Source organism: Podarcis muralis, chromosome 9 (genome assembly GCF_964188315.1).
Source record: "Podarcis muralis chromosome 9, rPodMur119.hap1.1, whole genome shotgun sequence".
Lineage (NCBI taxonomy): Eukaryota > Metazoa > Chordata > Lepidosauria > Squamata > Lacertidae > Podarcis > Podarcis muralis.
The window spans coordinates 46,674,402-46,698,171 of NC_135663.1; the positions used below are offsets into that span (position 1 = coordinate 46,674,402).

Below are 23,770 nucleotides of genomic sequence, written 5' to 3' on the forward strand. Positions count from 1 at the left end.
CCCACCTACATTAGTTTGTAACTGAGTTTCTACATTTGGCAATTCTTCATACAAATGTTTACAGAATGAACACCTGGTCTATTTATTCAAAGTTTTGCATCAAGACACATTCTGAAATTTGTGTAAATAAAGCAGTCCAGCTTGGTAGCTGCTTATTCTTTATGGCAAACTCGTCCTGTGGGAGGTTTCTTTCTATCAGCTTGTACGATGCTTATATAGCCAGTTCTGAAATGAAATGCATGGCAGGGGTTGGACTAGATGACTAGAGTTGGGTACAACTCTACAATTCCATGACATGAGATGGCTCAAGGAAGAGGATGAAGAGGATGCATAGCATTTTTAAAGTTTATTTAGGCTGCATTAGCTAAGCCTCTGTTTACAGAATTTTGACAGAGTTTCCAATTGCTATGTTTACTGATTGATTGCCTACCTTTCACCATGCTGTCTCAAGGCAGGTACATACAGCTAAAAACAAGCAAGCAAGCCATATAATAACACTAAACCATCAATTAGACTGTATCAAACAGCAAGCAAAACCAGCAGGTTTGCATTCTATTTTCCATATTTTGGCCAAGACACACAATTCTTAAAACAAGAGTCATGTGGCAAGATTCTTTATTGTTTTTGCTGCAACCAACTAACACAACTGGTCCCTCTGCAAATTCTTACTGTGTGTTTGCATCCCATCTTAGCCATATACTTAACCAGCACAAAACTTTTACTTTATTAATAGCAACCTTGTACTTGGTGTCACTCCAGAATGCCAAGAAACCAAAAATAAGTGCAGTTTTGAAAGTTTCAGTCCTTCATTCAAAAGGTGTCCAATTGTATCCACAGACACCACTGATCTCAGGAACAGTACTGCGAAATTTGGGTTGCCATATTTCAAAAAGTGAAAATCGGCACACAAAAACTGTTGAGCTTTTCTAGTTTTGCCCCAAGTTATGGAGCTTTTTTGCGTATGGATTTTCCCAGACATTTCAGCTATTTCTACCCAGGCGCTATTTACAAGGGCTAAATGTCCAGGAAATTCCAGACGTATAGCAACCCAAGGTTACATTATCTTACGAGGTGTCAAAATGTACAGAAAACAGCTTTCGAAAATATTTAGTAGACTGGTAACCAATGGATTGCTTCCCAAATATATCATACATTGAAAACAATACCAAGTTTGGGTTTGGACAGTTAGCCTAGATAGCTAGTTTAAGGCTGCAGTCCTACACCTGCTTCTTTGTGACTAAGCCCAACCATGTAGCATTACAACGTTAAGGACAAGCCAGGCCTGTGATCAACACATGGCATTCCTGTCTGGGGCTTTGTGCCATAGCAAGGCCCATGACTTGCTGAAGCCAGCCCTTTCGTCCACTTTCAAACCATTTCTTCCCCAGTGGTCAGTGGCACAGTCAGGATTCCCAAATTTAATTTCCCCAATGCAGTGTTTCTCTACTTTACCAAGGGCATCATGGGAAATTTATATGGCAGCCGCCGAACTGCCACTAGGGATACCCAACGCTAACTAGAATAATGTTGTCTACTGCTGCAACTAGGTTAGCCTGTTGGATCATTTGTCTCTGGTGTCAAACTAAGCTGAGCAGTCTTGGATAGCATGCACCTTGACTTGAGCAGGGCGGGGAAGCACCAGTTCCTGCTCCATCTTAGGCAACAAAAGGTATTGGGCCAAGCCTTTACATAATGTTAGACAGCTACTAATGCCAAACCTGAATTTTTTTAAGCTATACAACAGAGGCTGAGGGTAACACACAGTTCTGGATATGACAAAGGCAGATAATCTCCCATAACAAGTGGGACCTACAGCAAAATATTGCAATGTAATCTCACCTCCTAATAGGAGTGGTCCTGTTTAAGATTTTATATATATAGAATACATATTGGATTGAGATGACAATGTATCTTAGCACAGCATTATCTATTGAATAGATAGATTTTCAATAGATAATGCTGTGCTAAGATACATTGTCATGGACTGCTGAGTAAAATTACAGTGTGAGAAACTGAATCAGGAATAATTTGATGTGCACTGCAATATAATCATATCTACTTGAAAGTAAGTCCCGTTATACTCTTTGGGGCTTACTCACTAGTAAGTGTACTTATTAAGACTGCAGCCTTACCCAAGTATTGTCTTTAGACGAAGCCTGTGAAGATTTATACTTTTATTATCTATCTCAGTATTCAATAATCTGTACTCTCAATAAAATCATGTAAAGATGATCACCTGCAATATCTGGGGTATTTGTACTCTGTGGAGAACTTTACAGCAGCTTAAACCTTTTATGGAGAGATACACAGCAATTTTTACAGACAGCAGAAATAGCTCCCATTGCTGGCAGAGCTCAGCCAGATTTGGAAAACAAATTAAGACTTTGCTTTTCAGGTGTGTCAAGCTGAACCTCTTAGCATTATTGAATAAATCTTAAACTTCTTTTACAGGCCATATTGTTCTTCACACAAAACTTACTCTGGTTTTAAAATAAAATATAATCTGGAAGGGATTTTCAGGTGTATCAGATACCACAGATTTCTGCAAGGTGCATAGGATTTAAAAGTACAGCACATATTCTACCCCTCTACTAATGCAAGCTAAATATATTACTCCAAAAAACACAGAAGCAACAGAGCAATAATAATAAGTTGGCATAGCTACATTTCTGAAAATAGATTTTTCTAAAATGCTGCCTATGAATTATTGGGGAGATTGCTACCAAAATGTCAAGAATAAGTATCAGGTTAATCTACAAAAGGAAAAAAAGTAGTCTTTAATAAAAGAAGTGAGCAATGGTTTAATTTTGCTTCAGCCTGAGCTTGCTGAGTTTTGACGCCACGCTGCTGTATTGTAAAGACTGTAAATATTAAGTTAATGGGGGAGGGATTAGTTGGATCCCCAGGACCATCTCAGCAGGAAACTGAAGAGTTGTAAGGTTCAATAATATACAGCACACTCCTATACAGAAATAAAACACAGTGATATCCGTAAGGTTTAATCCCAGGTCAAAGTGCTTGCAGCTGGAACCTGTAAAATTTGTTAACTCCATGGCACAGAACCACAATGCTGACCTTGATGCCATAAAAACACTTTCACACTGGCCAGATCCATCTGTAATGCAAGTTGTATCCAATATACAATTACATCATGGGCAGGGCTGGATTTAGGTTTGATAAGGCCCTAAGCTACTGAAGGTAATGGTCCAGCTTTATATGTCCAGCTGTCCTTTGTCATCAACAATTTGTCACTGTTTTTTGTGTTGAATATATGCTATATGGTAATTTATGGACCTAATAGGTATTAAAAGCCATTTGCACATAACAAAATATGTATTTTATCAAAGTAATGGTTGAAATGAAATACAATTAAGAAGTATATTAATAGTGAAGTAATTATAAAGCTCTAACTGTATGTAGGGTTTTTTTATCATCTTATATTTTGGAAAATGTGCATCCAGTGGTTTTTTTCCTTTAATTTTTTTGGGGGGCCCCAAGAGAGTGGGGCCCTAAGCGATAGCTTGTTTAGCTTATATGTAAAGCCAGCACTGATCATGGGACCCGAGTAACTGTTCCTTAGCACAACTCTAACATATACAAATCCAACCTGCCCATTTGCATTACTACAGCACAGATATTTCAAGCACCAAAACAATTTATTGACAAATTGTTGCCACCTCACTCAGCAGTTTACAGGTATTTGACCAAGGAATTGTCTAGGATGCAAGTCACACACATAAAAAAGGGACAAGGATGGAAACAGAGGAAGGAACCCACAGTAGTTTTGAATGCTGTCCTTTATTATGATGGGCTGCCTTCCTATGATCATAGAATCATAGAGTTGGAAGGGACCCTGAGGATCATCTAGTCCAACCACCTGCAATGCAGAAATATGCAGCTGTCCCATATCGGGAACGAACCTGCTAACTTGATGTTACCATTCTAACCAACTGATGCTGTCAATTTTACATCCATGATCAGTATTGGGATGACAGTTTGCAGATGTTTAAACAACAGAAGTAGAGCACAAGGCCAGATGATCAGATGAAACTTACCACCTGCAAATGTCTTTATATATTATTTGTTCTAGACTTGTATATAAAGCTCACCCTTCTGAGCTGAAAGACAGCCTGCGTAGGAGAATCCTTACTCCCCATTGCAATATGATATAACCTGTTGGTTTCCAACCTACCCTTGATGGTTCAAGGTGAGTAAAGATCCATTTTGGGCAGCTGCCTTTTTACTATATACGGTAAGCCCACAACTTACATGCACATTCAGCTTTGCACGCTTGGCAAATTTAAAAAAGGAAAAAAAGAAAAAGGAGCAAACATCTGAGAAAGACTTTGGCAATACCACCCGCCATTGAACCCAATGTGTTTTGACTATATGAGATTTTGGCTTTAGGCACGATTGTGGGCTTACTGTATTCTCCCATAGGTATTGCTGTGCGACAAAAAAAGGTATACATTCGGGAGGCAGATCAAACGTATTGTGAGCTAATTTTAAGGTGACTTTACCTTCTTCCATTGAGACAGAGGCATGCATGCATGCATTCATACATGCAAGAGAGATCTTGGGCTTTCTGTGACCGCCATCGCCGTTGTGCGAAGGGTATCACGGGGCATTGCTACTCTTTTCCACGTTGCAATTTTTGATCACACCTTTTACCGTTGGATTTGCTCCTGTGCCAGTCCAAAGACGAGCAGAGAGAGAGAGCGCGCAAACCCACACTGATCCTCGTTTCCACCTTGCCAAAGCCAGGAGCAAGCAAGCAAGCCTCGTATTTGCATAGCTTCTGCTGGGTTTGCTCTTCGAAATCTACCTCCGGATGGGGACGAATCAATCTCTCTCTCTCTCACACACACACACACACACGAAAAGCCGCCTCTAAAGTCAACCTGAAGCAACCCTTCGGGCTGTAAAGCAGCCACGTGGAGCCTTTGCTTCTGGGGGTGGCGGCCGCGGCCGTGGCGACTTCCTGCTTCATTTTAGCAAGCTGGGCTGAACATTAGCAAGGAAGAAGAGAGCGGTGGGGGGAAAAAAGGGGGGGGGAGTGAAGACTCAACACGGGAGATACAAAGAGAACAGGAAAAACCAGAAAGCGGGGCGTGTTGGAGGGGGAGAGGGAAAAGAGGTTCTTTAAAAAAAGAAAAAGTTTTTGGGGGGGTTTGCAAGGAGAGAGTAGAGCGAGCAGCAGGAGTCGAGGAAGGGGAGGAGGAGGCGGCGGCGGCAGCAGCAGCAGCTCGAAAAAGGCTGAGGGGAGGAGTGAGGAGAAGCGAAGCTGCAGGGAGGGAGCGCGAGTACGAGCGAGGCTCGGCGCCAGGCGCCTGCTGCCTCGGAGAGAGAAAGAGAGAAGGAGAAAGGCGGCAGTACAGTAGTGAAAGAGGGAGGAGGAGGAGGGGAGGGAGGGAAGCCACGCAGAGCGCAGCTCGGCACAAGTGAGGAGCAACAACAGCAGTCGCCGGGAGGGGGGTGGGAACGGCAGCGAGGAGCCCGGCGGCTTCGGCGGCGGCTTCGGGGAGCTCGTCGGGGGGCTGGCGCTGAGGATGCGGCTGAAGCTGGGCTTCCTCTTGCGCGCGGTGCTGCTGCTCGGCTCCTTCCTGGGGCTGCTGCTGCTCTGGTCGTCGCTCTCGCCCCGCGCCGAAGACCCCAGCCCGGGGGACAGGATCCGGGTGAGTCGCTGCTTCCCGGTCGAGGGAGCGGGCGGGCGGACCCCCAACCCCCGGCGGCCCTTCTTCCCTCGCCGCCTGCCGCCCGGGCCGAAGCCCTCTTTCTCGCTGCCTGTGTGCCTTCCTCTTCAGCCTGGGCCGGCGGGCCGGGAGGGGGCGGCGGCGGTGGCGGCTGTCTCTGCCCAGGCTGAGGCCTGTGGCGTTGGCGAGGCCTGAGAAAGGGGGACTCGGGCGGCTTCGGACGGGGGTCTGCCGTAAGCCGCGGGCGCCCCCTCGCCGCCTGCTGGTAGGGGAAGAGCTGCCTGGCGCTGGCTCCCCAAGCAGGTGGGCAGGCGGCGGCACACGCCGTAAGTTAGTCCCGGCTCCTTCAGGTGCGCTGCCGCTTCGCCCCAGACCTTTGACCTCTCAATTGCGCTTAATTGCGCCCTCCTGTGTGAGCTGGTTGTGGGGAGGCGAGCGGTGAACTCTGGCTGGGACTGGCCCCCTAACTGCTTCACCCACTCGCAGTAGAAGGCGGCTGGGGCGAGATGTGGGCATTTCTATAGGTCTGGGAGTGTGTACTGTTTGCCCATGGAGTAGGGTGGTGGTGGAGGTCCGGTTTTCACATTAATGTCTACTTTATATTCTGTTTTCTCTGTGTTTATTTTACTCCCCAAAAGATGCATACTCCCGATAACTACCGCGGATTAGGAGCTCCACTATAACTACCGCAAGGATAGTTGAAAGTTCTTGGGCTAACTGTGGTGTGAGGCCCTGTGTAAATGCCATACCTGGCAGATAAGAGGAACAGAACATGGCATGCATCAGTAGCTCATTTAAACCAGGTCATCTCACCTGCTTGTGTACTTGCAGCATGTTGGGAATTTGAACTCAGCAGGTGTTATGTTGGCACCAAACACTGCCAGCTGGCAGTCCAGTCCTGTGCACTTGTTCAGAAGTCTACATGAGTTCAAGGGGACTTTAAGTGTTCGTGTGCAGTTGTAGTGGTTGAGAGCCTGGTCCAAATGAGACAAGGCAGGTGTGCAAAGCTTCACAGCTAAGTTCTTCTCGTGTGGTGTCACGTTTAAACTGCGCCTGCGTAAGCAGGCCTGGTGGTGTTAAGTAGCAGTGAATATAAATTTTGTAATGCCAACACTGCAGAGTTGCTACTCATTTTACAAGTCCTGCATCTGTTCCTTTTATTGCTGCCGAAATCAGGAAAAATAATAGCTAGTGAAGCTTATTGCAATGTGTTTTTCAAAGTCAGAAAAAGTTCCACGGTTGAATTTCTGTGTGTTGGGTTGCTGTTAAAGGCATACAGTAAGGCCCATAAAACAAGATAGTAACCATGTTTAAGTTTGGGTAATGTTGTAGATGCAGGTCTCTCCTTACATTGTGACTTTGCATGATAGGGTTGAAGAAAATTGTTCCTTCTTGAATCAAGTAATAGAAGCAGTGCACTTCCTTAACTGTGCTTGGTTATTTCCACATCAGCTAGATTTAGCCTTCTTCACATTAGTTACTAGGTGGCAGTGTGTGTTTATTTTTAAACTTAATGGCAAGGCGCTGACTCAAGTACATGCAGTCAACATAATTAACACAACATTTAACTGCTAATGTTATACACTCTCATACATCAGCCCCAGGGTTGCTTTCCAGCACCTCTAGAATATGCTTCCTCTGGAAATGTATATAAGTGCCCAAGTGTAGAAGGGTTCTGTAAATCATCACTTTCTCTTGTCTGGCCTTTTTCCGATTGACTCCTTAATGATTTAACTTGCTTTGTTTTCAGATTAGTGTATAATGTCTCAGTGAAGACTTATATTTAACTGTATCATAAACCTAGAGCAGAAATACAGATTTAATAACACATGCACATTAGTAGCACATCATTTATGAGAATATAGGAGCAACCATACATGTGCAGTACTCTGATGCCACATGAGCCACAATGCTTTTGACCTTGTATTGTGAGGCATTTCATTTTCAATAAACAGTTCTTCCTTAAATGCCAGCTGTGGAGAGTTTCCTTCCACCAACAAAATATTCTAGTTCAGGGATAGCCAAAGTAGTGCCCTCCTGATGATGATGGATTTGAAATTGCTTTGCTAGTGGGGAGAGGAAATTCAATAACAGGTCTTTCTCTGGCATTGGAGCTGCTCAAGGGACCATAGGACTGCAGGGCCCATCTTTTTATTTGCTCTTTGACTTATAGTGGATGAACTTTCAAGCTTTTGACTAATGAGATCTGCAAACTTACCTGAAAACTCAGTCATAGGATTCTAAAGACTAAAGTTTCATAGGCCACATTTGTTTGAGCAGTGACTTTAGTTTTACAAACTCCTGTACTGTTTTTGCTGGCAGAAGAATTATAGAGAGGAGGTACTTCCATTTCCTCATTATTCAGACTGAAGGTGCTAAGGGACAGAAGAAAAACCTAAGGCTTTCTGCATATGCTCTTGCTCTCATATTTGGCCTCACTGCCTGTTAGTCCCTAAAGAAGTACTTAGTGGTGTTTAGTTTTGTTTGCTTGAGTGAACCCAGCCGGATATTGCTGCAAATGACAGTGCTGCATTTACAGCATAGAACAGTTAAAGTGAGGTCACACTTAATGAGCTCTAGGGCTGAAGTAAGTATGGAAATCAGTTTCTAGAGAAGATTGCATGCAAAAATTTATAGGTGCCATTGTTTATCGTATACTGTTCCTTAATGCAACAATTTGGACTTTAAATGTAATTTTCACAACCCTTAACATCATACATAGATCAGTGGAATTTTTTAAAAATTGGGCATGGGTCCTCAATATAAACATGTTCTTGCTTTTAAAGCCAGTAAATGTTCTGACTTTCTGTTTTCAAAATGTTAAAGGCTCCTTTTAACCATTGCAAAAACCATGATCTTTATAAAGTTCTGCCTTTATAATACTGAAAGACCCATAGGGTAGAGAGCATGGGCATGAATTGCCAGGCTTCTGTCTTCTTTGCTCTGTGCCAAACTGTACTGTGGTACCTCGGAAGTCGAATGGAATCCGTTCCAGAGGCCGTTCGACTTCCAAAATGTTCAGAAGCCGCGTCGGACATTCGGGTTCCAAATAAGGTTCGCAAACGGAACACTCACTTCCGGGTTTGCAGCATTCGGGAGCCAAAACGTTAAACTCTCAAGGTGTTCAGGATCCAAGGTGTGACTGTATAAAGTGCAGCAGGACAGATAGGAACATAGGAAGCTGCCTTATATTGAGTCAGGCCAAGTAGTCCATCTACCTCAGTATTTTCTGCACAGACTGGCAGCAGCTGTCCAGGGTTTCAGACTGCTGTATTTTCTCTAACCCTACCTGGAGATGCCAAGGATTGAATCTGTGACCCTCTGCATGTATGAATGTTACAAAAACTATAATATGAACATTCTGCAGAGAATCTTCCTTTTATTGTTGTTGATTGTAGTTGCAATCCCACACAATAGGGTTTTAGCCGAATACTGGACTGTAGTCTGTGCTGGACTATAGACTTTGTGTAAAGAAGCATTCAGTGCTACAAGACTATTTTCTAAAAAATAATTGTTTAGCAGTGAACTGTCTGCTTTTGGGGCAGTGTGCCATGAAATTGGTTTACATGTAGCTCACTGAAAAAATAACATCCTCACCAATGTGTTATACATAAGGACAGAGCACAGATTGTTAAAGTGAGAGGTGCAATTCCAGCTGTATATGGAAAATATTGCTGATAGAATATGAAAAAATGGAAGGAAGAACAAGCCTCAAACAGGGCCATAAATCACAGCTTTCTGACACTTGTATGGCTTGTGAAATCCTGGACAGCTGAATACCTTGGTTGCAGAATTTCCTCTTAAACATGTGTTGCCGGTAGCTTGTAAAAAATAGTATTCTGTGAGGCCAGGCCAAAGAAACAGATGTGCAGGTTCAACAACTCTGTGAACTTTTATAGAGAATCTCTGTAGTTTAGAATCTATATTAAACTAAGCCAGTTCATTCTAAGCAAGAAATGAGCTATTTCACCATAGTGACTGGATGTTGTAGGCACTGCCTCAGGTAAGCTAGGGTTCAGAGTAGAAAATGTCTTTTAAAATAAAATTGCAAGTTGTAAGAACACGGGAAGGAAGAATATTAAAGCAGCTACAACATTAAAAGGCTGGTGCTGTTGATCCCCCTAATCGTGCTGTTAAGGGGGATTGTGGAAGGGCTGCTGAAGGGGGAGAGGGTTTGGCATAAGGAAACTCCAGCATGTTTTGTGCATGAATTCATGTTTCAAACCCTAGGGGATCTTGCTTTATCTCTGTTCCCCTCAGTGTGAAGATCTGTTCCTGTAAACTCATGACATTTCCATTTAAAGTAGCTGAAATCTGTTTCTATAATAGGGCTTATTAAAAGTGTTAGTAAGTTGTACTGTGTGTGGGGGGAAAGAAATTATGATCTCTGACAATGATATTAAGTAGGTGTAATGTCTTCTGAGTAAAAAGTGTTTCTCTGAAAGTAAGCTTATGACTAGTGCTCAGGGCAAAGTGAATGTTACCATGGGAATTTCATATTTGGAGTTCCCCACAGATTTTTCAAAAAGATGCAGAGAAGTAAAGGGTAATTTCATCTCTGTGTGTTAACCCTTTGCCCCCAAAGTGATTCTTTGACTTAATTCCCCTTCTACTCTGAAGCTGCATAAAATCTAGGTTGGCTCCTGCCTCTTTTATGGGTGACTAGCAAAAATGGCTTCTTTAGGATCAGTCAGAGAAATTTTTGCAAACTGAAAAAAAAGAATTGGCGCTATTTTTCTTGAAGGTAGATCATGTGCCGTGAAAGGTGTATCATAGATATATGTGGGCAGACAAGGTGCTAAGCATTTTTACGGAATTATTTGCAAGTTTAGAATGAGGTTTATTAGAGGTGTAAGGTAATATATGCTAATTTATGTCCATACACTACACATTATAGAGAAGAAAGTACAGGATTGTAGTATTTTCATAAGTGTAATATTTGCTTTAATGGCCTTCAGTATTCATGACATTTTCTCTGTAAAAGTGATCTGTCAGCTAAAAATCGAGTGGTGAGGGGTTGTATACTTTGGGGGATGATAACACTGATTATGAAACACTGAAAAGTCTTTTTAACTTCAGCATCAAGGCTGTAATAAATTTGAGTGCCAGGCAGAAAAGCAGCAGGGTTACTGATGTGTTTCCTTGAATGCACACTTTCAGCTTCATTCAAGCAGTGAAAGCCATATCGGGTCATTTGTAAGAAGTCTCGTGTGACAACTACTCATAGCTGAGATTTCTTTTTTCTTACAAAACCTGTAAGAACAGGTCATAAATGAGAAGCAGTCCTTATGCATTTTTTTCCTGGTTACTTATAGGGCGTATACATCATTGCCTTCTGGTCACTTGAATAATTTGATTTAGCCATAGGCTGAAAAACTTTCTTCATTTCTTAGAAGGGTGGTAGCATTGGATTGTCCACACCAAATTCTCAAATTACTTGGCTTGATTTATTTCCTGGTTATGGATAGCCATGGTTGGCAACTAGTTTTCAGGAGGTCAAGCTGCCCCTTTGACACATGTCTGTCCTTTCTCTCAGCCTCCTTGGAAGTGAATCTGGACATGGGAGGAAAAGGAAGGACAAAGAATGTTATGTCATAAAACTAAATTCCAGAGTGGATTAAAATATTTTCTTTTTAAAAAAAAAGTAATGATGAGATTGCCTTTGAATAATCTGGTTAATACTATATAATATTGATATAAGCATGTTAGCCCTGCAGTTAATCTCTACACTGGCTCATTGCTTCTCCCAGATACATTGAGGGTGTTGAGCAATCCTAACTTTAGCCCCAGAAAATTGCAAGCTTAACTTGCTCATGCTGCCCAGAGCAGGTGGTAGGTTTCCTGATTTTTTCCCCAGTAATCTGGTTCCAGTCTGGTATGGCTGAGAGGCCCAAGGATCAGACCTCTTGGGGGATTCATGGGGCTTTAGATCCAGCCAGTCCAAAGCACCTGACACCCATCCATCAACACCGCATTTAGGGACTTTCTGCTGCGTACTTCCAGCAGAAGAAATGCTGGTGGTAGCTTGCCACCTGAATGGGCAAACTAGGCCTCCTCTGTGGCCTTTCTGCCTCTCTGCCAGTGGTAGTCAGCAGAGAGCAGACTACACAGTATCCAAACCCCCCAGCCATCGACACTGGGTGTTCATAGGTAAGGATTGCATAGCTAAAGGTTTTTCTACGCAAAGGAATCAATTTGAGCACTTCTCAAATGTAAGTATATTTACTTTTCCTACCAAACACAGGCATTACATTTCACCTGATGAAAATAAAGTGAGTGCTCTAGTCTGGCCAGCAGCTGTCAGACCTGGCTGTGACCTTGTCAGTCACAATCATTTCGTTTTTGTTTGCCTCTTATTTTGGGGAGGGTGGGGCTAGACCAAGGCAGAATTGCACAGAAAGGAGCCATGCTACGTAAAACAAAAAGAGGAAATTCTCTGGTGCACAAGTTTATGGTCGTCGTCCCCCATACTTAACCTCACAAACTGCCATGTGTAAGAAAAACAATAAACGAATGTTTTAGACATTCCATTTATAGGTCTAAAGAAAGAGCAAGTTGGAAACTGTAAACAGTGCAGCAAAGAGATGCAAGGCCTGGTTAGAAGAATGAAACAACAGTATAAATCATACACTGCTTAGTTGTACAGTAAAGTAACATTGTGGTTAATTTGTGCCATTGTTTAGGGAAATGTGAAGTATAGTATCTGTGGGAAACTTCAGTTAAATCACAGCTTTAATTTAGTGGGTTTTTTCCTTGCACATTAAAAACATTCTTTATGCCTTAATCCACCCACCCTAATAAATGCACTGGGTGTTAGTGGAATAGAATTCTGAGATCTGTATGCAAATCTCCAACCTGTCCGCCATGGCCTAACCTTGGGCTAGTCACAATCCCTCCAAATAACCTACAGGCGGCAAATATTTTGCACGGGAGTTCCATTCCTGACCCCTGCACATAGTGGCAGAGCACGCATAAGTCCGTTCCACCTGCTCCATGTTTGGGCCACTTCTGGGTCAGCAGCGATGGGTATGTGCATGGTCGCACATCAATTGGACATGTGTAAAATGGTTGCTGCCTGTATTTTACATGTTGTTGTGAATAAGGAAATCTAGTATCCAGTTTCCAAAAGTTCCATGGAGGGATACAAATTGGCTTTTGATATTTTAGGAGCACCTGCATATGACCTAATTACATTAGACGTTGCTCAAGAAGCCTTGTACGTGAGAATACTGAAGTTTCTTAATTTTACAAATAATCCAGAAAAATGCCTTTGAGGTAATTGAATAGTAAGTCCAATTCTTACTGCTCTTGTTTATTTTGGACTATATAGCAAAACATCATTTGTGATCTTTACAAAATCAGTAAAAGTGAATCTTCATTGTGTCAGATATCACTTGGACTATTGAAGAAATGTCTGGTACTTCTGGAATTGCATGCATGCCATTTCCATCACATATCATAATACATTGGAGCATACTAATTAAATATGTTCCCAATATATTTGTTATGTAAAGAAAACAGTTTGCTGTTCCAGAGCTACATTGTTTATGTAGGTTATCACTCCATCTAAAAGTGAATTCAAGAGGTGTGTACTTACAGAATTGTAGCAGACGAGAAACAAAAGCACATTCAAGAAGACTCCAAAGTTTGCAAAAATACAAATAAAACTTTTAAATAAATAAACTTTTAAATAAACAGAATTGTAGCAGACAAGAAACAAAAGCACATTCAAGAAGACTCCAAAGTTTGCAAAAATACAAATAAAACTTTTAAATAAACCCCCATAAGAAGGAACACACCCACAAAAAGCCTAATGTGTCAGTGCTGGAGCTCCAGAAGCTGTGAACTGTTGCATGTCAGATTTAAAAGTAAAACCAAGGTTGGGGGAGTTGGCTTGCTAGAATATCTAGTAGTTTATAGGGTTCCAGAGGATGGCATGACTGTCTGGCTTCAACCTTGAACAGGTGCAGGCGTGGTTGTGAGTTAAGGATATACTGCATTACAGGCAGCGACTATTTTAGGCACATCCAGTTCACACATGATTCCCAACATGCATGTCCTTTTGGACCCAGAAGAAGGCAGAATGGTGCGGGGCACACATAGATGCACTCTACTGATGTGCACAGGGGCTAGGAATAGAAACCCTGAACAAAATGGTAGCCACCTGTATTTTCTTGCAGGTCCCAAATTTTTTTGCTTGGACTGCACAACAATTATTTGGATGCCCCAAACAAGCAGTCAAATACACTGAAGTGTATCTGGCTGTTGATTTATTTTTTAAAAAGTAAGAACTTGGAATAGTAGATGTGGCTCTTGTTGCAATAGATTTCATATGCAAAGATGAAACCTGACCAAGAGGAATGGTGAAACAAAGACAAAATGCATTGTGCTTCTTCTGAAGTAGGTAACAAAATGAGGAAAGAAAAAGTGATTATTTAGTAATATTACTTAGTATTGATATAACACTTCCCCTAAAATCCTGTAGTATTTCATGTTCTCCAATTAATCCTTTGCAACAGGCCATCATGACTATCACCATATTAAAGCTGGACTTCTGAAGCAGAGAGATAGTGGCTTGCCTAAGGCCATCCAGCGAGTTCATGGCTGAGGTCAGATTTGAACTAGGTCATACTTAAATACATTGGTAATATGATGGGCCACAGCTCATTTCCAGAAGCTTTCCTTAAGAGTAGGCACTCAGTTATTTTATTAAAGTTACTATTTACATTCTATAAACCCATCCCTATTATCATAGCAAGCAGGCTAAACTCATTCCAATTTTACAGGCTCATCTTAAAGCTTATTTAAAATTTGGTAAAAGAGGACACAGATCCTGTTTTGCGTTAAGAAGTGCTAGCTCAGTTATGTAAACTTGTCACTTGTACATGGGCAGCAAAAGTTATTTAATGTATTATCCTTCCACTACTGTACTATGATGCTAGACTATTACACAAGGCATTGGTTTCAAGCAACATCCCTCTCTCTGAGAGTAGCAGTCCCTATAGCTCAAACTACTGTATTGACATTATAAAGTTTGTTAAAAAGGTAAAGGTACCCCTGCCCGTATGGGCCAGTCTTGCCAGACTCTAGGGTTGTGCGCTCATCTCACTCTATAGGCCGGGAGCCAGCGCTGTCCGCAGACACTTCCGGGTCACGTGGCCAGCGTGACAAGCTGCATCTGGCGAGCCAGCGCAGCACACACGGAACGTCGTTTACCTTCCCGCTGGTAAGCGGTCCCTATTTATCTACTTGCACCCGGGGGTGCTTTCGAACTGCTAGGTTGGCAGGCGCTGGGACCGAACAACGGGAGCGCACCCTGCCGCGGGGATTCGAACCGCCGACCATGTGATCAGCAAGTCTTAGGCACTGAGGTTTTACCCACAGCGCCACCCTCGTCCCTATAAAGTTTGTTAGACACACAAAATGTGGATTATATTAAGTTTCACGACATTATAAATAAGTTAAAGGTAATATTTTCAAGGGACATTGAGAGCATTTGGAAAAAAAAGCAACCTTCTTTTCACTGGATGCTGAGAAAGGTTAAGGAATCCACAGGCACCTTTCTGTTCTTCTGAAGTTGCTGCCAAGTGTCCATTTATAAGCTCTTTAGCACTGTGTTTTAAAATGTCAGAGCAGAGAATGATGAAACTCCCCCTAGAAAGCTTTTCATTTGCTTTTGTGAGATTTGTTTATATGCCCTGTTTCACAATCAGTGAAGAATTCTTACTGAACTTAAAATATTGGTTTGGATATTTTTTTTGGAGGAAACTACCAACATTTTGCCTTTTAGAAACAATTGAATGCTAGATAATGCAGAAAGGTAATTCTTTTTTACAGTGAGATTTGAGTAATGCTATGTGGAACAAAATGTGATTTATTTATTCTGTTGTATTACAAGCTTTTTTAATACAGTTTCTGAACAATTCTGCAGCCCCGTCTTTTTATCTGTCTGACTCTGTAGGTATTGCAGTTAGCTGTTGTATACGACCTTGGGCTGTTAATACTGCGTTGTTGGCACCTGTCTGTCTCGAGAGAAAATGGAGTGTGCCTTTGGAGGTGAAGTTAAAATTGCTACGTTAGCGCAAGCCTGGGCAGTGTGTATGGAGGTCCTGGGCCGCCCAGACAATACTGCCCTCTCGGCCTCTTGGATGTGGTCCAAAGGAAAGCAGAGCAATATGTTTGGCACCAGCTTGGCTGCAGGACTTGCCAGAAGTAGGCATACAAGGCACCATCTGACCATCTTAGAGACTCCACTCCAGATTTGTGTAGGGTTGACTTCTTAGGCAAGGCAGCGAGTATGGCTTTTTTCCTTGGAGTTTTCTCCCAAAGCCTTTCTCACGGATGAGTATAGCCACAAGGCAGCGGAGGTTTAGGACCAGAGTTTTCCTTCTCCTAGATGTGCTATCTTCCCAGGTTGATGAGCCCCATCTGCCCCTTACTTCCCTTTGCACCTTTCTGACCATTGGACCCACTATTGGTCTTGTACACTCAGTCCACCAGAGCCTGCCTTTGCATGCAGGGGAAATCCTAAACTCACTGAGGGTTTGAGACCCCTCACCTGGTTTATCCAGCCCGTCAAAGCTCTTCCTGGTGGACACTGTTGCATGCTGGCAGCTTCTAGGAACCATAGGTGAGAGTTGAATGCAGGGTGGGAACCAAAGCTAGGCAAACTACCCCAGAAGGAGCACAACATGTCCCCCCACCAGAGGTAATGCCCTCCCCTTTACACCTTAGTTAATACTCAGTATAAGAGAATTCCATTCTGTCCTGAACTCCCTGCCTTTGGTGTAGAATGATGAGATATGCTTAATATTTTTTATGTGAGGCAAATAAGTGATCGTCAACCTTCTTCAGCCTGATACCTTTCAGATGATTCAGACTGCAGCAGCTTTGCTAGAAGGAGCTGATGTGAGCTAGTCCAAAAAGGTTTGGAGCACATCAGGTTGAGAGCGTTGTATGAAAGAGGAAACATTGTGAGGATTTGAGGCTGCAATCCTAAACACAACATTATGTTGCTCTGTGTTTCTCCCCCGCCCCCACTCAGTCCTTTGACCCTGTTGTGAGATTCAACCATTTAGCCTGGTCAGGTTTTGTACATGGAATGGGGGAGGTGGTGCCATGACTTCCATCTTAGGCCATCGTGTCTTGGGCTGACCCTGGTAGTAATAGTCATTGGTAGACGTGTCCTCTGTAAATGTGAGTGGTTTTCCTCACAACCTCTTTGCAGTGAATTCTGTATATTAAATATGTGCTGTTTGACAGACTGTTTTCTTTTGTCTGTCTTCAGTCTAATGTTATCTGATATTGGGTGACCTTGAGCTGCTGTATTCTATCCGCTTTCTCCACCCAATGCATAACTCTCTATTTTCACTAATTAGGTCTGCCAGGTCCCCAAGTCTGAGCATCTAAACTTGCACTAAACAAATTACTTGCTGATTACGCATATCATTAATTGTGCATTTTATACCAACATATTTTTTTCTTCCCCCAGCAAGTACCACATAAAGTTGGGAAAGGAGCAATGGAATGATCTTCTTACCAGCCCATTCACGCATAGGACCAGGAAACAGTAGATCTTTATTCTCTGCCCTACCTGCATGTTGCAAGGGGGTGTATCTTTCTTTCCTTGATTCTGCTGCCCCACTAGCTTGTAAATAGCATTAGCTTTTCTCCTCAGTTAATATGGGAAGTTGACGTTTCAAATATTAGAGGGAACTGCTTGTGTTAATCTTGAACCTCCCTTATAGCTGAGTAAAATCTTATAGTAAAACTTTGATTTTAGTAGTAGAGTTAGAACGACATGTGCACATAGTTTGCAGAAATGAGTCCTAAAAATAAAAATGCTGCTTGAAAGTAAGTCCTGTTGATTTCAACGAGGTTTTATTAATTTCTGAATATACAAAACATATGCTAAAGATCAGTAAATGGAAGATAATCCAAAGAATCAAAAGATCTTTCTGAGCCCAGTGCACAGTTCACCTCCAGCCTCATCAACCTCAGCAGTTTTGAGTAAGACTCAGCTTGACACCTGTAAAATGGAAATAATGGACACTGCACAGTTTTGTTGTGGTGCTGTAATAAATATGGTGAATCCTGGTAAAATGCACGGCTTAGTTTAAAACTGAGCACTACAAATCATAATATGTGTACATATGATTGTACCCAAAAGTAGAGTCAGTCATGCAGAGCACTGAAACAAAACAAAAAACTGCACTGGAAACAACCCAGTTTATTAACATCCAGGAGAATGGGATTTGACTCTTATCTGTATACTGCAACACCTGGGAATGTTACCACTTTTGAGATAAATGGGCGCTGTAATTTTCAAGCCTGATGTATTTTTAAATAGTCTGAACACTTTGCATTCCCAGGATTGGGAGAAAGAACAGAAATTTCAAAAACTAGAGCAAAAGGCAAATCTAAAATTCAAATACGTGTATAAATAAGAAACCAGAAATGATGCATGCATGCAGGCTGCAGAATATGTGTTAGTGGAATCAGTCCTGGTTTGCAATCTGTTGGAAGGGATTACTCAAATTCCAGCTTGCTGGTTCAAATGTCATAGCAAACTGGTTTGACAAACCAGAATTTTTTTTCTATTAAATTGGATGCATGAGAGTGGAGTGGGCATGTTTTCTGGTTCTACAGTACAGACAAGAATGTAAAACCTTCAGTCATGTATTTCTCTTAGAAGGCATAAATCTAGGTCAAACTGCATGTGAAGTGTATTAACGTAGAAATTGATTATTTCTTCTGCAATCCTTGAGCATGACTGCACACAGTGTTCTCAGTTGCTTGTTGTCTAGTCTACCATTCTAACTTTTCATGAAGTTACATAAAGTAGGTTGATTGACTGATTTGAAATCTGAATTCTGTTGTGTGGGCTGTGGGGGGGGGTGGAGTCCCATTTTTGCCCTTATCAATATTGCCTTAATTAACTGACTGTTCTCCAGCTCACCACCTCCAACCCCAATGGTGTAGAGTTATCAAAACATCTTATTGCACATGGAAGATTGTAGAAGGGGTGGTGTATTTTCAGGAGGAGACTGAAACCTGCGCAAGTATTTCTCGCACAAATAGATATTTTAAGTTATGTATTTGAAAACAGGCAGAAAACACATTACTTAATAAAAAATTAATCTCCACTGATGGGAGACTGCCCAAGAAACATATGTAGGCTGCATTGAGTTCTGTAGAAGAAAGGCAAGATATAAATTTACCTACATAATTATGATGCTTCATATATAGTCATTAGTAGTCATCAAAAAGTATTCATAGAATCATAAGAGTTAGGGAGACCCTCCTAGGCCATCTCTAATTTAACCCTCTGCTGGATGCAAGAAATTAAGAGTTGTGTATACTCAAGAGATGGCTGTGCAGCCACTGCTTCAAGATCTCCAGTGAAGGAGAGAGAGCCCATCCCCAAGTAATTCAGTCATGAAGACTTCCATGTGGTATGAAATATTTCTGTAAGGATTGGAGAATTTAATACTTATCCAGAAGACCATAAATGTATTTCTGGAAGACGATTTGGGAATTTGATCTGATTCTAATATAGCTGCATTCTATTGTAACCTTATGATTTCACAGACACTTTCTTCTTTCTACCGCCCAACTGTTCTTTCTCTCACCCTTTTCTATTCAAGGTTATCTCTGACCTGTACTGTAAATAATACACAGGATAAGTAGATCACTTTTGTTACATCATATTTCGTATGGGTTGCTATTGCTATCTCAATCTCTTCCTTTATGGTACTAAAGTCTGCGAAACTACATTAGAGTTGGTAGCTGCCTGTGATCTGCAAAACTAGTGGCTTGCAGTTTTATGTCTAAGGTGTCAGGATTCTACTCTGCTCTAAAATCACATGAATTAATTAGTTGAAGGGTAAGCCTTTTGAGCATGTACAACTTTGAAATCTCGCACAACTTGCTTTAGTCTTTGGATGACAAATGGATTGTTATAGGTCACATTCATTAAATATGTGCTCTATGTTCCCCATAATGTTTTCAATAGTACTGCCGAAAGGAAAGCTTATGATGCAAATTCTAGCAGCTGCCTTAAGAGAGCGGCTGAAAAATGAGCAAAAATAATGTCAGGGCAGTCTTTTGGAGAGATGAGACACAAAATCATACGCCTTTTTTTTCTTTTTTTGACAGGCAAGTGCTGAAGAGTTGAGTAATAAGCCTCTTCCTTGCAGGCAAATAGATAGTAGCAAGCAATGATATGTTTGACTTATTGGCACCAACCAACTCTCCCAAGGCTAGAATCTACAAAACCTCATGAAGTAAGACAGGAAAAGAACAAAGCTTAAGGCTGCAGTCCTGAATACACTTACAAGGGAGCAAGCACAGAGGAACTTATATTGAGTAAACTGCACTGTTTGAGGGGTTTTTTAAATCTCCTCTACAAATTAATTTGCATGTTCTGTTGGATTACTTGTTAAAGTGTTGTGCAGAGGGTTCCTAGTTTGCTTTCCAGCAAATATGTTTCCCAAGCTTCAGCTTGAAAAAATATATAGCCTGCAAACAACAGGGAACAGACAAGCCTCAACATTTAAATAAAATACCTGCAAATGTAATTCTGAGGCGTATGTAAAAAGGAACAGCAATTTGATTGGGGAGGGAGAGCTTGATGCAAAGGAAAGCCTGAATATGAATGAGTGTTTATACAGTGGTGCCTCGCAAGACGAAATTAATTCGTTCCGCAAGTCTCTTCGTCTTGCGGTTTTTTCGTCTTGCGATGCACGGTTTCCCATAGGAATGCATTGAAAATCAATTAATGCGTTCCTAGGGAAACCGCCTTCAGACCAGGTCCGGGGACAGTCTGTCCCCGGACCTCTTCTGAAGGCTGGGGGGGGGGGCAAGGGCTTTTCTTCCCACCCCCAGCATTTTAAAAAACCCTGGGACAGCGGAGGACTTCTCCGCTGTCCGGGGCGATTTAAAAGCCCCTGGGAAGGCAGGCAGGGGGGACAAAGACTTTCGCCCCCTGCCCGCCTTCAGAAGGTGTTCCCGCCCCCCGCCCCGCTTCGGAACAGCGTTCCGAAGTGGGGCGGCTGGGGCAGGTCTTCCCGCCCCCCCTCCCCGCTTCGGAACAGCGTTCCGAAGTGGGGCGGCTGGGGCAGGTCTTCCCGCCCCCCCTCCCCGCTTCGGAACAGCGTTCCGAAGTGGGGCGGCTGGGGCAGGTCTTCCCGCCCCCCCTCCCCGCTTCGGAACAGCGTTCCGAAGTGGGGCGGCTGGGGCAGGTGTCCCCGCCCCCCCTCCCCGCTTCGGAACAGCGTTCCGAAGTGGGGCGGCTGGGGCAGGTGATCCCGCCCCCCCTCCCCGCTTCGGAACAGCATTCCGAAGTGGGGCGGCTGGGGCAGGTGATCCCGCCCCCCCTCCCCGCTTCGGAACAGCGTTCCGAAGTGGGGCGGCTGGGGCAGGTGATCCCGCCCCCCCTCCCCGCTTCGGAACAGCGTTCCGAAGTGGGGCGGCTGGGGCAGGTGATCCCGCCCCCCCCTTCGGAACAGCGTTTTAAAATGCTGGGGGTCGGGAGCGAAGCGTTCGCTGCCGACCCCAGCATTTTAAAATCTCCCCGTGTCCCGGGGAGATTTAAAAATGCTGGGGGTCGGCAGCGCTTCGCTCCCGACCCCCAGCATTTTAAAACCTTCCCGGGACACGGGGAGATTTAAAAATGCTGGGGGTCGGCAGCGCTTCCCTCCCGACCCCCAGCATTTTAAAATCTCCTCGGGACAGAGACTTCTCTGCTGTCCCTTGGAGATTTAAAAATGCTGGGGTCGGCAGCGAACGCTTCGCTCCCGACCCCCAGCATTTTAAAACCTCCCCTGGACACGGGGAGATTTTAAAATGCTGGGGGTCGGCAGCGCTTCCCTCCCGACCCCCAGCATTTTAAAATCTCCTCGGGACAGAGACTTCTCTGCTGTCCCTTGGAGATTTTAAAATGCTGGGGGTCGGCAGCGAACGCTTCGCTCCCGCCCGCCAGCATTTTAAGATCGCCCGGGGCAGGCGGGGGGAAGGCAGGCGGGGGGGAGCAAAGACTTTTGCCCCCCGCCGGCCTTCAGAAGAGGTCCTCTTCTGAAGGCCGGCTGTGGGCGAAAGTCTTTGCTCCCGACCGCCAGCATTTCCCTATGGGCTTTCGTCTTGCGATGCAAGCCCATAGGGAAATTCGTCTTGCGAAGCGCCTCCAAAACAGAAAACCCTTTCGTCTTGCGGGTTTTCCGTCTTGCGAGGCATTCGTCTTGCGGGGTACCACTGTATTTTGTTAATGCTAGTTTTGCCAACTCAGCATGATGAAAGTGGCTTATTTGTGGAAGAACTGGGATTTTCTGATTCCTGCCTTCAGTTCTGCAATAATACGTCTAACACAGTAAAGAAGTCTCTTCCCACCATGCAGTATAAGCCATTTTGAAGCAGAGAAAGATCTTAAAAACAGCTAAAGCCGTGAAATGCACCAAATAGTCAGTTCCAGGTGGTTATTACTATTATTATTATTATTATTATTATTATTATTATTATTATTATTATTATTTATTTAAACCCCGCCCATCTGGCTGGGTCTCCTCAGCCACTCTGGATGGCTTCCAACAAAATATTAAATTTCATAAAATTTATTTCATAAAATTTTTACACCACTTGATTATTTTAAAAAACCATAAAACCAAGAAAAATCCACAACTATACTATGCAACATGCAAAAGTTATAACTCTAAAACAGATTAAAATTGCCTCAACTTTCTAAGCATCTGGGTAGGCTTGTCTAAGCAAGAATGTTTTTAGCACTGAAAAGAGTACAGTGAAGGCGCCTGCTAGATCTCAACAGTCAGGGAGTTCCAAAGTGTAGGCGCTGTTCTGTTCTTATATGCTGTTATATTCTGACAAGGCCTCACTCCTGTCAGCAGTCGTGCTTCCAAATCAAGCACAGGGGAAGCCCCACATAGAGCACATTGCAGCAATCCAATCTTGAAGTAACCAACACATGAACTACTGTGGCAAGGCTTTCCCGGTTAAAGAATGACTGTATCTGTCTACCAGTTGCAGTTGGTAAAAGGCACTTCTAGCTACTGAGCCTCCAGTGACAACCTCCTTGACTTATGTGAGTGACCCAGTATAACTGGTAACATATCTACACTGGCACAATGATCTTTCTACCCATTTAATTGCTGGCAATGCAGATATTACAATCAACTTGGTTAAATTTCTGTTTTCCTAATCTCGCATGGTAGTTACTTCTGCCCAGTAAAATAGCTTGCTGGCCAGTGCCTCCCATATTCAGAGCCTTTATTTCAGAACGAATGCTTTGATGTGCATGTCTAAAGATGTTTCCTTTACATCTTTACATGTTAGATTATTCAAAATGGCTCTGCGTATTTTAATTACTTACTGTATTCTCTACCATGTTGCTGTCTGTATATCAAACAGCAACAGCTCTTGTGAAGAAACTAATACTCATCCATTAAGATTTATGATGATTCTATTTTTTTCCTGTATTGCTACTTCAGAAGTGTAACAGAGAGGCTTCCCTCAGTCAAGATAAGAATGAAATACATTACATGAAGTGATTTTCTTTTACAAATTTGTAAGAACTCAGTTCTCACTCGGACAGTCTTGGGAATCATCATAAGCCTGGGAATCAAACTAGTCAAACAAACAAGTGATTTATGATTCATTGTTCTTCCTGATGAGTGTGCTAATGTTAATGTAAAATTATTCCAGCCAAAGTTATTAAATACTGTAGCTCAGTATCATATCAAATAAAAGTGAAATTGTACTCTTATAAATTAAAAATCTTAACAAGAACATCAAAGGTATAAAAGCTTTTCCTGTGATCACAAGGGAATGTATAGATGGTTTTTATATTTCTAATTCATAGGATCCATTCAGCTGTGCCTATGATTTCCACACAAGACTTTACTGGGAGATTTGGCTGGCCTGTGTGGAGGATGGCAAAATATACTGGCTTGTCTACATTGCTGCCTGCCCCAATTTTAATTTTGTCGTTTTGCATTCATATTTTATCCAGGCATTGTCTTTGGGAATGTTTTACCATTCATATTTTAAGTCTGTGATAATTCAGCTTA

At 42.7% G+C, this 23,770-nt stretch overlaps 1 protein-coding gene and 1 long non-coding RNA gene across 6 annotated transcripts in view; one reads left to right on the forward strand and one right to left on the reverse strand.

Annotated features, from left to right (window-relative positions):
• Nucleotides 1–4,853, reverse strand: part of LOC144328882 (uncharacterized) — a 104,067-nt gene extending 99,214 nt beyond the window's left edge. For all 4 annotated transcript variants that reach the window (XR_013394237.1, XR_013394236.1, XR_013394235.1 and 1 more), the window contains exon 1: nucleotides 4,521–4,853. This is a non-coding gene — a long non-coding RNA (uncharacterized LOC144328882). The remainder of the gene's footprint in view (nucleotides 1–4,520) is intronic.
• Nucleotides 4,854–5,542: 689 nt separating this feature from the next.
• The window catches only part of GALNT7 (polypeptide N-acetylgalactosaminyltransferase 7), a 46,786-nt gene continuing 28,558 nt past the window's right edge, over nucleotides 5,543–23,770 (forward strand). For both annotated transcript variants that reach the window (XM_028744004.2, XM_028744003.2), the window contains exon 1: nucleotides 5,543–5,675. In XM_028744004.2, coding sequence (XP_028599837.2) covers nucleotides 5,550–5,675 — 126 coding nt within the window. In that variant the 5' untranslated portion in view covers nucleotides 5,543–5,549. The remainder of the gene's footprint in view (nucleotides 5,676–23,770) is intronic.